Below are 13,961 nucleotides of genomic sequence, written 5' to 3'. Positions count from 1 at the left end.
TTTTTTACCAGAAACCTGTGTTTGGTTATTTTAACTCAAAGTGGTTCCTAACCGGTCCAAGTTCCAGAACCTTTTAACTTTTATTCTTAATTGTGTGTTGTGACCGATATACTGATCGGACCTCTGTTATATATGAGTTTGTGAAGCAGCAGTGATCAACAGAGGCTACAGTCATTAAACTGCAGGAGCATTGGGATGTATAGAAATCATTCATGTAGGTCAAGATGAGCAGTGAGTCAAGTGAACTTCTACCAGCCAGAAACAGTGGAGAGCAGTGAAGCTCACTGACAACTCTGTCAGAGAGGAAGTGTATGTGGTTTGATATTTTTATAGATAGATAGAGATAGAGATATAGATAGATAGATAGAAGTCTTCAGTGTTGTATCTGTGGTTCACTACAAGACTGCATCATTTAATTTTCAAATTTTACCCATTAATAGTGATGTGATTCATGTATTGTAATTAGAATTTAAGGCAGTCAGCTCAATTTCAAGTTCAGCTAAATTCATTTACAATTAATGGATAAATGTAACCTAAATGATTTTAATTATTTGTGTGGCGTACAAGTAACAAACAAAATGAAAATAATTAACTATAATATATATATTTTTAAATTTCACTTGATGTGAAAATTCAGGGACAGCTTTTCAGTTGTAGAGAAAGTCCATTAAAGATTTCTTAACATATCATAATCCATTAATTAAATCCCTTAATTTGCACCTTGACTGAAGAATTCAATTCCTTTGCAACACAAATTAAGCGATATACGGAGGTAATGTTATTTTGTGAATTTTAAGAGGCATTTAGTACATTAGAATCTATTAGTTTATCCATTGATTTTCCCAAAATCTGATTGAATTAATTGTAGTGTCCAAATACTGAAATTATTTCAGATCCCTAATTAATGTTAAATCCTAAACTTAATAACACTTCAATTTGATAATTAAAGTTAAATATTTCAAATGAATATGCAAATTAGGGGACAGATATGTACCTGTTAAAATCTAGTTCAGGTGCTTGGTTTTCAGGTTATATGGGTTTCCTTCAGGCCTTTTCAAAGTAATGGTCAAATCAAAGGATGATGTCCATGATGAGTTGAAGTGAGATGTTGTCACGAGATAAAGTTTTTTATTTTTAGAGTGTCTCTCACCGTGACTCAGGGTACTTGGTGAGGGTGGCCAGGCTGCTGGTGTACATGTGACCTCCTACATCGATGTGGACAGGTGCGTTGGTTTTGGTGAGCTGGGCTGGTGTGGGGATGCCGGCAGAGCCCAGAGGAGACACTGGAGGCACAGAGACCAGCTGCTGGCTGGACATGCTGCTGCTACTGCCAGAGCTGTCCTGGGACACAAAGCACACAAACACACACACACACACACACACACACACACACACACACACACACACACACACACACACACAAGGACTGTGGTGTTATTACCAGTATACAATGACCATTGTGTTATTAGCAGTAGTGTTGTTGTCAGATCAAAGAGACCAGTCAGACATTTGCATTTGTTCATTTGTTAGAGATGATGGGCTCAAAATGCAGCAGAGTCACAGCTGATGTTTTACTGTGGGCTGTGAGAGTGCACCACCTCAACACAAGCTGTTTCATGACCAAAAAACAAAACAAAAAACAAGTTATATGAAGAAAGCACAAGACATTACATTCTCATTACAGACTGACCTCCCACAGAGGAGCAACGCTTCATGCTCAGGTGACAAAGCCCCCTGGTGACCATGGTATTAATGAGGGTAGCGAAGGAAGAAGTCAGGTGATCACGGCGCATCACATTCACACAGGAGACCAGTTTCACAAAGATAGACTTTGGCTGTGTCTTAGATGGAACAAATAGTAAGACAGACTGGCAGATAGACTGAGTCTAAATTTACCTGTTGAACAAAGCAGTTTAGTTTTTGACTCTCTTAAACTCTTAAAGCCTGTGGTACAATGAATTCTGGGTAAATTAAGACTTTTTTCAATATAAAAAAAAGGCTGACCAAGGACCCACACTGAGCTTCATTTACCTCAGCAGAAAATGTTTGTCTACTGGAAGCATTCAACAGTAACAAGGACATTTTACTTTGGAAATTCAGCGAAGAGTCTAAAAAAAAAAAAAAAATCAGATTTGGAAAAACAAATCTTGCAGTCTCTAAAAACTCTTTCCCTTCTCATTGCTCTCTCCATATCAATATTAGCAAACCACAAATTATCAGACATGTTTTCCTGTTTTTTGTTGTTGGGTTTGACTGGTCAGTCACCCGTATCAATGTCATTGATTATTATCATGATAATACTGGTCTTGAAGTAGCATGGGGGTAAGGTGTCTAATGTTTTTGGCTTAAAATGACCCTATGAGCTGCATCTATGAGCAACATTCATACTGGATCAACACTACAGACTAGTCTGAGATATCTCTGTGAAACCGGCTCCAGGTGTCAGGTTCTTGGTGACTACAACCTCTGGATTTTAATTTAACCATCTCACATAACCTTAACGAAAGACATGGACAACAAACATATGCTGTCATTTCATTTGGAGGATTTGTTTTCTCTGCCATGGGTAGGAGGGTCCTCACCTCTGATCTCTTCAGTCTCTTTTAAAGCTGCACAGTGAAAAGTTTTAGATTAACTATGTCACTCATAGAGACAAACCCACAGACAATTTTTTGCAGAAAATTTTTGCATCTTCCAAATAATTGTATTACTGTTTTGGTTCAGCATCACACTTAAATAATTGATAAAGAGCAGACAGACACAGTCAGAGAGCAGTTGATTAACACAGCGAAGCATTTAGAGGACCTGGATCAGTGGTTCCCAACCTGTGGGCCGGGCCGACAAATCAATTACAAAACAGTACAATTTTGGTCAAACGATGTAGTTATAAAAAAATTTATTTTAAAGTTTTGAAATTAAATGAACATTGTTCATCGTATTAAGGCCTATCACTATAATAATCGCCAGCCAGACCACAGACCACACATGTTTGCGATCTCAGTCTGATTGAGTAAAAACTTGAGTATCAAAATGGATAGCTAGTTAACAACAGGAGGAATTAAGAGGAAAAAGAATCTAGAGATAGATGGTGAATTGACAAGTGATCTCTCCCCATCAAATAAAAAAGTAAATCTGATATCCTGTTTTCAGTTCAATCCTGGATGTTTGACCATAATCATTAAAATAAAAAGTGCTCTGACAAGACATTATTTGTCCTCTGTACTGTAACAGGGTCAGATGTGGCCTGCCAACATTTTTGAGATTTTCAAGTGGGCCATGAGTTGGAAAAGGTTGGGGTGATCTAGATATTCTCAGGAACACTGTCTTCTTAGCATTGAAAGTGAATACTGGACTTTTGTTTATCAGGTGTCCAGAGACAATACTGATGCTTCATGTCTGCTGGATGTGAGAAGAGGAGCTGTTTGTCTTATTGTATAGAAGCAGCTGTAAGTACGATCCCAGAGGGGTTAACATGCCCTGCTCATACAGAAGTTTATTTTAGATTATATATGTCAGGTCTGTGGGACGACTGTTCCTCTCAATCCAGTCCAAGTGTCTCCAAGGCTACCTTGTTCTGCAATGAGCCAATCACAATGCCCCTTGTGACATCCTTTGAACTGTTCCACTAGGTGAACTTTTTGAGTGTTGATGTTGGAGAATCACAGCTGAGCCTCAGGACTGTCAGACAACGCCAGAGGAAATACAAAGACAGCCTGTCAGCCACACAGATATGACTGCTGCTCCAGATTGCCTTGTAGGCTACTCACTAACACCAGCTGCCTGCCAATAATAAAAGCAACAAGCTCAGAGAGAAGCTGTTTGGCAGCGTGGTGGGCTGAAACACAGGTCCTCTGGGCTCTTACTCAGCTCTTTCTACACGGTTCTGCTGTTTTCTTTCATTCACATCCAAACTGCTCTTTTCAGACCTGTTCAGCTATAATTCAGCTGGTCCTGTTCAGTTCTGATTCTGAGGTCTGACATCTAGTCCAGGACTTGCCAGGACTTTTCTTAAACTGAACTGTCCTCTACTTAATTTTTTCACGGTTCTCCACTGCTCCAAACATTATAGTGTGCGCCTGCACTTCAAGGAGGACTGCTTCAGAAACCACGCACAGTTAGATGTTTCATTTTCACAACAGTTATTTCTGTAATTCACACTTAATGCGGCTGAACAGGGGACTCAGACTCAGTCTGTCAGTCTGTCAGTCTGCATTGTTATTGTGGATCTTTGATGTTTAATGCATTACCGCGACCTGATCATGTTAGTAAGAAGCAGCATAGCAAAGATATAAATGCTTAAACGTTTGTCAATATTGACTATACCTTGTTCGCTTGGATAAATTATCAATATTTTAACTGCTAAATTCATTGCACAGTAACTATGCACACAGATTTACCAGCATCTTAAACCAGCAGGAAGTGAAGTGCTGGACACTCGCTACCTGCCGACTCTCTGTCTGTTCCTCCATTATTTATATTCATTTAGTCCACACATAAAAAATCAAGAGTTTCTCATAAAAATATAAGTTATCAATATTGTCATCCGAAGTCTTTGCAGCACTCTCCATATTTATGCCAGTAATCACATCACCACCAGGAAAGAAAATAAATCCTTTAATCTTTAAAGAAGCCATCACAACAGGAAATGAGCAGTGTGTGTATAGACAGGCTTCTCTGCACCTGCTCATGTGACCCACTTTTATTTTGATGTCATAACTTATTTAGCTGATCTACTGGACTATCCACCAATCGTAGAAGGAGTCAAGGTAAATGGATTCTCCTGCACAGGTGACATGCAGGTGCGCCTGCTATAAAGGCTTTGTCCACAGGACGCTATTGTTTGTGCTGAAGGCGCCTGTGACCTAATTTTCAGATTGCTTCTCTTAAGCTTTTATTGTTGCTAGGTTACAAACATTTCTTCTTTGTGAACATCAGGTCTACTTTAGAAAGGTTGGCTAAATGATGAGTAGAAATTGCATCCTGGCATTGGTAGCAATTCTTGACATGACCGTTGATGAACCTTTGAAGTTGAAACTGTGCAGGAAAGAAGCTGAACCACTGACTGGCATTTCAAACTGAACAGGATCCAGTTTGAGGTAGGTTTAGAGGACTGGTCCAGACCAGGTATATACAGACCATCCACCCTTCTGAACAGCTCTGTATTTACCTTTAGTCAACTGATGAGTTGTGTCAACAGTCGCTGTGGCTACAGTCACATTATGTTCCATTCAGTTTTTAAGGTTAATTTCTGTTTGGTTGCATTCAATCACTAATGACACAGAGTCAAGTCAAGTCAAATCATTTTTATTTGTATAGCACCAGTTCACAACATATGTTATCTCAAGGCACTTTCCAAATAGAGCAGCTCTAGACCTTCTCTTTATAATATTATTTACAAAGACCCAACAATTCCCACCAAGAACAGTGGCAAGGAAAGACTTCCTTTTAAGAGGCAGAAAACTCGAGCAGAACCAGACTCAGGGTGGGTGGGGCCATCTTCCTCAACCAGTTGGGTTGGGAGAGATAGATAGAGCAAGAGAGAGAGAGAGAGCATGCAAGCAAGAGAGAAAGAGTGAGAGCAAGAGATCGCACAAAGGAAAAGAACAAGCATGTGCAATGATAGCAATATTAATAATAGTGATAGTAGTGGCAGTAACAGCAGTAGTAATGTAATTGCAACTGTAGTGGTCCTGCTGATAAAAATAGTAATGACAGCTAACAACATTAATAATCATTGTTATTAATGATAGTAAATTTTGGTAAATTCTAGCAGGTTTAGCAGCAGGTGTTAAACAGGATCATGGGGGCAGTAGGTGGTTTACAATTCCAGATCCAGACTCTACAGCTACAGCTCTGGAGGCGGGAAGACCTGCGGAGAGTAACAGGAAGGAGATAGAGAAGGAGAGAAAGAGACACACAGCCTGGGCGCTCATGTGCTTGAGGGAAAAAACAAATGGTTAGAATGATGCAGTGATTTTCAGGAAGTTTACAGTGATCTCTTCGGCAGAACAACCTGGGCTATATTGTACTGAGTTTACTGGTTTATTGAGATTGAGGCCCATCCGCCGGTGGTAGGATGGCAACAGGTACAGAGCCTGAGCTTGAAAAAGAATAAGAAGCGAGCTGGAAGTTAAGGCATAAAAATATGTTTTAAGTTTAGATTTGAAAGTCTGAATGGAGTCAGACAGTCTGATATCAGCAGGGAGGTTGTTCCAGAGTAGAGGGGCCCGATAGGAAAAGGCTCTGCAGCCAGCTGATGTCTTTTGAACTCTGGAAACAGACAGGAACCCTAAATTCTGGGAACAGAGAGCATGAGATGGACTATAAGGTTTAAGCAGATCACACAGGTATGAAGGAGCAAGTACATTTAGAACCTTATATGCCATCAAAAGCAGCTTAAAGTCTGATCTGATATGGACAGGAAGCCAATGAAGGCTAAAATCAGTGTAATATGGTCAAACTTTCTGGATTTGGTAACAATTCAAGCTGCAGCATTCTGAACCATTTGAAGACGTTTAATACGAGCACGTGGCAGGCCAGAAAACAAAAAGTTAAAATTAATCAAGTCTTGATGAAACAAAAGCATGAATTAAGATTTCAGCATTAGTCTTAGACTTTATTGTTACTTGATCAAACTGGTGTCTATGTTGGGTCAGGCAAACCAGCATCTCAGTTTTGTCTGAATATAGGAGCAAAAAATGATGAAACATCCAGCTTTTCACAGCAGACAGACCTCCAAATTTGTAATCTGAGAAGAATCATTAGCCTTTATAGGCACATACAGCTCAGTATCATCAGCATAAATAAATTCCATGACTGCAAATAATTTGAAAAGGAGAAGTTAACAGGGACTCAATATAATGCTCTGCTGGTTCTGTAGAAGCTTGAGAAACATTTTATGTCTAATCTCGTCTATTTTATTACTGAAAAATTCTAGAAAGTCATCGGCTGCCGCTTAGCTACAGTGTCAAAAAGAAATCTATGATTGTGTTTATTGTTACTGATTAACTGAGAGAAGTGGGTTGCTCTAGCAGTGGAGAGAGCATGCATATATTTTAACACACACACGCCACTATGAGCAGAGTGCTTCAGATTTTGATATGCTCGGTCGTGTGGTAAATACATTTAAACTAGTAATGTGAGAACAGTCTAGTGTTGCCTCAAGCTTGATAAAAAAGTGATCAGAGATTGCAGAAGTGACGGGAGACAGTCAGACTACATACCTGTGTTGTCAGTGCAGAGTGTTGGTTCAGCCACAAACTGGGTGAACCCAAAAGTGTCAATATGTGCTTGAAAGGCTTTACTTAGAGGATCCCAGGCCTTATTCAAGTGAATATTAAAGTCACTAATTATTAGAATGTTGTCGTGTCAGTGACAAGACCTGAGATAAATTCACCAAATTCTTCCAAAAACTGTGAATAAGGGCCGGGTGGTCTGTAAAGTATCACAAGATGAAATGGTCGTAGTCTGTCATCCTGGAGAGGGCTAATCTTAGCTGATGAAGAAGATTTCAATATAAGAGCTTCCAAAGAGTTAAAGGTCCCTTCCCGTTTAGTCACTAGCCTGAAATCTGATTTATAGATTAAAGCCACACCCCCACCTTGCTTAGTGACTAAAGCAGCATGTGCATTGGTATAATCAGGTGGGGAAGTCTCAATAAGAGGAAGGATAACATTTGGTTTAAGCCATGTTCCACAGACCAATCATATCCAGCTTATGCTCAAGAATCAAGTCATTTATTAGTAATGCTTTACTGGACAATGATCTAATGTTCAGGAAACCAAATTTGAGGGTCCTCTTAAGGCTGGAGTTACTAGCAACAGGCTGGTCAGTGAGGCTTCTGGTAGACAAAGCCTTAATAGGAATAAGACATCTTTTTTAGAGGGCCTGCGCACGTGATGGTTGGAGGATACAGTAGTGATCTTGTTTTGGAGAAATGTGTCAGATGCTTTGTGTGATACTTTGTTGCCACAAGTTATAGGAATGGTGGTGGGAGAGGGAGACAGTCTCAATATTATAAATATGGCAAATCAGGCAGATTGTCTATACTATGGGGATTTTCCTCCCTAGACTTAGATTCTAGACTAGTGGACTCCAAAACCGCACTTCCTAAAACCGTAACAGGCTCTCCAATCACCTGCAACCTGCTGGGCACTAAGTCCCAAGTGTCAAACTTGCTGTAAACACCTATCTACAATGCTAGACAAAACAGCAGCCCCTTTTCTGGTAAGATGATTTCAGCAGGTCAGGGCAGCCCCAGAAAGGCCAGTTATCTACAAAACTATATCTCTGCTCTCTACAGTGACAGGCCAGCCAGCGGTTCAGAGACAGTTAATCGATGCCAACTAATCTTTCTGGCAAACTGAAACGTCCTCGTAAGGCTAGCTTTAGTGATCTCTGACTGCTTCATCTGTATATCATTGGCACCAACATGAATAACTATGTGGTTGTAGCTGGAGCTAGTGGAGTGTGCCTGGGTACCCTGTTTCTCCCTGTGTGAATGGCAGCACCCAAAGATTAGCTTCAATGTCGGAGGCTCTGGCCCCAGGTCGGCAGTAAACGCTGGCTGGTGAAGCTAGTCTAACATTGCGGGTAATGGAGTCCCCTATAACTAGTGTGCGTAGCTTAACCCTGTCCCCAGAGGTGGAAGAGGAACCCAGGCCAACAGGATTACCAACAGGGCTGGCAAGGGTTGCAAACCAGTTAGCAGTCAGGAGAGGTGACTGCAGACAGCTGCTCTAGCTGACAGACACGTCTCTCTAGTTGAGACATCCTTTCTGTGAAAGCGGAACAGTCAGCACAAGCCATAGTTACAACAGCGAGGTAGTGTTAGCTGAAAGGCCATTGGGATAGGCTAAGCTAGACTAAGCTAAGCAAACAAGAAACCACTTAAAAAGAGAGAATTCTGTTTAAAATCACCCAGTGAAGTTAGAAGATAGTGACAATTAACCAATCAATTGTAGAATCAGAGAGATTTAGAAGATGTAGAGTAAGGAGAGTCAGGAAAGACAGCAGAGAAATGTTATCGATCTCATGGAAAATTTTTGCGTCACAGGAAGCAGCGTCATCTTCAATGTTAGAGTGTGTGCTTTATCTCCGGCAGTGGTGGATAGTAAGTACATTTACTCAAGTAGTGAAGTACAGTGTTGAGGTACTTGTACTTTACTGGAGTATTTTACTTTACCTTTTACTCCACTACATTTATCTGACAGCTTTAGATACTTTTCAGATAAAGATTTGATAATATAAGAAGCTTTTAAAATACAACACAGTGTTAAATGTCTCTGTCCTAGGAGCAGTGACGGTGGCATCCTGGACAACATCAGATTGAGGAGAAGACAACCAGTGGAGGTTGTACAGGAGGGTGTTGGGAGTGTCACCTGAGGTAAAGGCCAAAAGTTTCTCCACTAAGACTCTTAAGATGTTGATGTGGCCCACACACCAGCTGCAGTGCAGAGCATCACCAGGTTTGACAGAGTGACAGATTCCTGTGAACATCACTGAACACCCGAACAACAAAGGCTCCTTCAACACCTGGCACCCCCTACTTAGACATATGATTAATAATCCTTTTGTCTGTGACTTGTGTTAAGGCAGACATCTTTGGGAAGCGATGGGTGGCAGCTCCAACTCACTGTCCAAAGTCTGTAGAAAACATAATTATGTGTCTTTTATGGTCAACTGTTAAGTTCTTATGGTAGAACTCAGATGTATTGCTACAGATATTTCACTTGACAGTCTTGACAGAGGGGGCTACTTCCCTCTGTGAACAGAGGCTGGAGGTGGGAAGTCTCTCTGTTGAATGGGGCTCCAGGAAGCTGAGCACTTAATTTTAACCTGCTGGCTGATCCACTCTTCTTCAGCTGTTCCTTAGGCATCTTCTCGGCATATGTCTCTAAAATTAAATCTCTCTGAATCTAAAACTATTTCCACTTCCTGTCACAGTCCTCCACTGCGAAAGGATCCATATAAAACTCTTACAAGATCCATTGCTACCTTAACCATCACAGTGTGCCCAACTACATTGGTTATTGGTCACCATAGTAACAGTAAACATTAATGCCAGCTAGCTAACTTGTTAGCTAACCTAACCTGTAGCTACCTGATCAGAAATATGACACTCACCTGATATCCGGACAGACAACATCCCTGCATGACCCCGACTTTCAGGTCATTAATAAATAGGCTCAGTGACGGCCAGGATCATTTTCTCCTCTGCCATTGTGGACAGTTATATTATTGTAAGTCCTGCCCCCTTCTTGATTTTGATTGGTTAGAGAGAAGTGACATTGAAGAGCCCCCAGTGCAGCTGCTCCAGTACTATGTGATCTTTCTGAAGATTTGACTGTGGTTGTCCTGAGCCAAAAACATCTAGTGTGTACTGTTTTCTGTGGCTGTCCATTATGAAGCATCATTGCAGCTGTAACATGAAGGTCTTCACTGAATTTGTCTGTTTCTTCTATGAAACACTCTGTCCAGTCAGGGAACATGAAAATTCCCACAGTACATGAACGCTTCACAGCATCTGTCAGGGCCTTAACCAGGATTTTCCAAATACAGAGGTGATGGGTCTCTTCAAAGCTCCTCCCACTAGAAACCAAGTCTCTAAAATGCTTTCAAATCCAGCCATCACATGAGAAGTGAGGAGACTCACACAGAGCAGGAGGAGGAGGAGGATGGAGAGAGGAAGGTGCGGACTGTGAGACTGTGTAATAAAGACCAGACTCTAGACATCACTGGACCCAGAGATGATGACTGAAGACAGTGTATCTGATTATATTAGTTTCTGACTATTTCCCATTTTGACTGCTTTTGTTTGTGGTTGTTTATTTAAATCATATCAACAAATTTGAAAATGACAGCGTGTACAAGCACACAGTCCAGTCACCCCACGAAGGCTACACAACAAAACTGTAGAGCTGCATACAGTACACAAATCTGTGTGTGTGTGAGTGAGGGAGACAGAGAGACACAAACACTGCACACAGGATGCATGTATACATGCTTATTCAGGGTGTGTGTGTGTGTGTGTGTGTGTGTGTGTGTGTGTGCACCTTTGATGATAGGAGAACAAGCATTCTTTACCCTGCAGCCATTACCATAATGCATGGTGGGTAAATTCATCAGCAGGTATAGTTACCAATGGCAACAGAGAGACATTCCCATTGAGAAACCACAGCTGTGTGTTTATGTATTTGTATGATCATGATGTCAGGATTGTTTGGTCTGCAAGTTTCCCTCTGCAGGTTTCTGTTGTCGGTAAGTTTCCCTTTCTCTCTGGACTACCTGTTGTGGACCGTGACCGTCACCATGAGCAGAGGTAAGGTTATATAATTTTTTTTTTGGTATGATAACTTTCATTTATTAGTTTTATTTTTTCTGTGGACATAGCAAGCTAGCGTTCTCAAGTATCGATCAGCTATGGGTTTTTGTGAACTCGCACCATTTCCACCTAGCTTAAAATAGGCCTACTAAAGTTTGACTTAAGTGCATTGCAATACTAACTTAAAAATGATGTAAGAGTTTTGTCTACAGACATAAAATTGAGAGAAATATTTCTAAAACCAGTGACAGGAAATCGCCGTAGAGTTCACCGAGTTTTCCAAGGACTGCCTGGTTCAGAAAGCAAAAGCCCAGTGAATGAGCTCAGAGGTGCTTGCCTAAACATGATAAAAAGAGAAAAGTATTAGTTTAGTATTAGAAAAGTGTTACAATATTTTGATGAGACAATTTTGGCTGGGCCTACTAATTACTAAAGTTAATACCAGTTTCAAATTAAGTTTATTAAAACATCTGTTTCTCTAAAACAGAAATGACTGATATCCTGCAGTACAGGGCGACTATGTTGACTGTGACACTTAAAAATATTTTTTACATTTTCAGAGACGAGATAGATTATTATTTACCTGCAACAGTTAGTATTTACTACAAGCACACAGGCATTGCTGAAATTGTGCGAAAATAAAAGTTTAATTTAGAACAGTGACATTTTGATTCAGTTTTAGGAAATCCCACCTTGTTTGAATGATCTAGTTGGAATATTATTTGCTGATTGCATAGACAGAGAGAGGTTGATTGCTGGGTGAGCTAGATTAACTTTTAACAAGGGAGAGAGTGGCGCACTGCGCTGTTGGCTCATAAGCTTGTCTCAACAGAAAAGTCAGGCAGAATTTTAAGCTCTACCTCCCGTCTTACCTACACTGTTTTGTAAGTACTTCTAGTCCTAATAGAAAAACATCTGCTGTTATGAAATTACACACCGACAGCATCTGCAGTCTAAACTCTGATAAAGCATTGTACACAAACTGGAAACTGACATGCTACTATAGCAACACAGAATGCTGGGCGAATCCCTGAATAAAAGGGCACAAAATACCAAATTCACAATTCTCATATTGCACATATTAAACTTTTTACATTAGTTTGTTTAACAGTTCACATTAGCCTACAATAAAAGTTTGAAAATCAGTTGAGTAGCTTTAGTTAGAACATTTTTTTTGTAGTTTGTAAAACCATTATTTTCAAAACTTGGCCATGTTGTTTAGGCTTTAACATTAATAACATTCAGGACACAAAAACAAGAGACAAAGAGACAGGCTACAAGGAAATAGGGAAAAATTTTATTCCTCACTAAATCATTATTGTTATCAACAAGTCTCCTCTGTATTTCTCATGTGGCATCTGTCCATAGGCAATGTAAAATGGCCTGTTGGGATTGGTCTTGACTTCACACATAGTAGACTAATAAAAGTTTTGTTTTACTTTTATAGAAAGGGCAACATTTTAATCATTGAATGCTATTCAGTTGAAATATTTTAATTTGAGGATTTTCCTGGCAAATTTTGATAAAGTCGGCTTTAATACACTGTTAATACACTGCTAGGTGTAGAGACTTGGTACTCGGCCTCTGATACTCTCCTCCACTGGCACCTTTTCTTTTCCCTTATTAGAACAATGAATGATGTCTGATCTCTGCACTCTGCACTGTTTCACCAGTCCTCGCGATTCTCCTCCTCACGAACTCTCTTTTCAGAGTAATCTGTGATTTGAGACATTTCCGCAAGAACATACACGATGGGATGTACCGTTGATTTAGGGAAACTTTTCAAGAAGCTGGATGTGCTTGGATGTAAAAGAGATAATATTCATCTGTAGGGTTGCCACCTTTTATTTGAAAAAAAAAAAATTGTTCACAGCACTTTGAGGACATAACATGAACGAAAATTTGGGACAAATTTTGTCCCGTATTGATTCAAATCCAACAAGTACAGAGAAAACAAGCACTACAATTTTTGTCGGGAGGCGGAGACGTCAGCATTTTATTTTCAAATACGTAATTGTCTCGTATTATACGGGACGGGTGGCAACCCTGTTCACCTGTTTGAAGAGTAGCGAAGTCAGGTCGTCGCCTCCTTCCGCAGGCAGAAAATCCAGCGCGTTCGTATTCTAGGCCTTTTTTTTTTGTAGTAAATGTGAGTAAATGTTTAGAGACATAGAGATTTTTCACATTCACATTCTTACTGCTCTTTTGCATCAGTCCATTATTTGGACTTTTAAATCCTTTTTCCTTTTGTATCTACAGGTTGATGACAAATTAAGTCATGGCGAATTTCACCATGAAGGGGGGTCTACCTCCTAAAAACCAGGAACCACTAGCACAGTGGCCACCTGCCCGCTTTTTAATTGTTTGTAGTGTGAACTTGCTGGATAGGTGTCTTTTCCATTCTTTGACGTCTTTAAAAAACAAAGCTGCTGGCACTTTTCTCGCCTATAGCCAGCTGCTCGCTGTTTGTGAACAGCATCCAAAGTCCAAATCACAGCATTTACATGGAAGACTGTGGTAAATGTGCGTGACCTCTAAGAATGTCTGAAATTTAATGCTTTTACTGCTTACTGTAGCCTACTTACATTCTCATAGATTTACAGTTTCAAAAATTTCTTACAGAGACTGTCCAGAGAAC

The 13,961-nt window shown here is 40.2% G+C and overlaps 1 protein-coding gene across 1 annotated transcript in view; it reads right to left on the bottom strand.

Moving 5' to 3' along the window:
* Nucleotides 1-13,961, bottom strand: part of LOC111644402 (uncharacterized) — a 34,506-nt gene that overhangs the window by 17,245 nt on the left and 3,300 nt on the right. The window contains exon 2 of the mRNA XM_023393272.2: nucleotides 1,151-1,341. Within this exon, the coding sequence (XP_023249040.1) occupies nucleotides 1,151-1,341 (191 nt within the window). The remainder of the gene's footprint in view (nucleotides 1-1,150; nucleotides 1,342-13,961) is intronic.

Source organism: Seriola lalandi, unplaced genomic scaffold (genome assembly GCF_002814215.2).
Source record: "Seriola lalandi dorsalis isolate HSWRI2012SDOR001 ecotype SW California unplaced genomic scaffold, Sedor1 jcf7180002054933, whole genome shotgun sequence".
Lineage (NCBI taxonomy): Eukaryota > Metazoa > Chordata > Actinopteri > Carangiformes > Carangidae > Seriola > Seriola lalandi.
The sequence above is the reverse complement of the archived record's forward strand: the minus strand, read 5'-3'. Positions and strand labels throughout refer to the sequence as shown.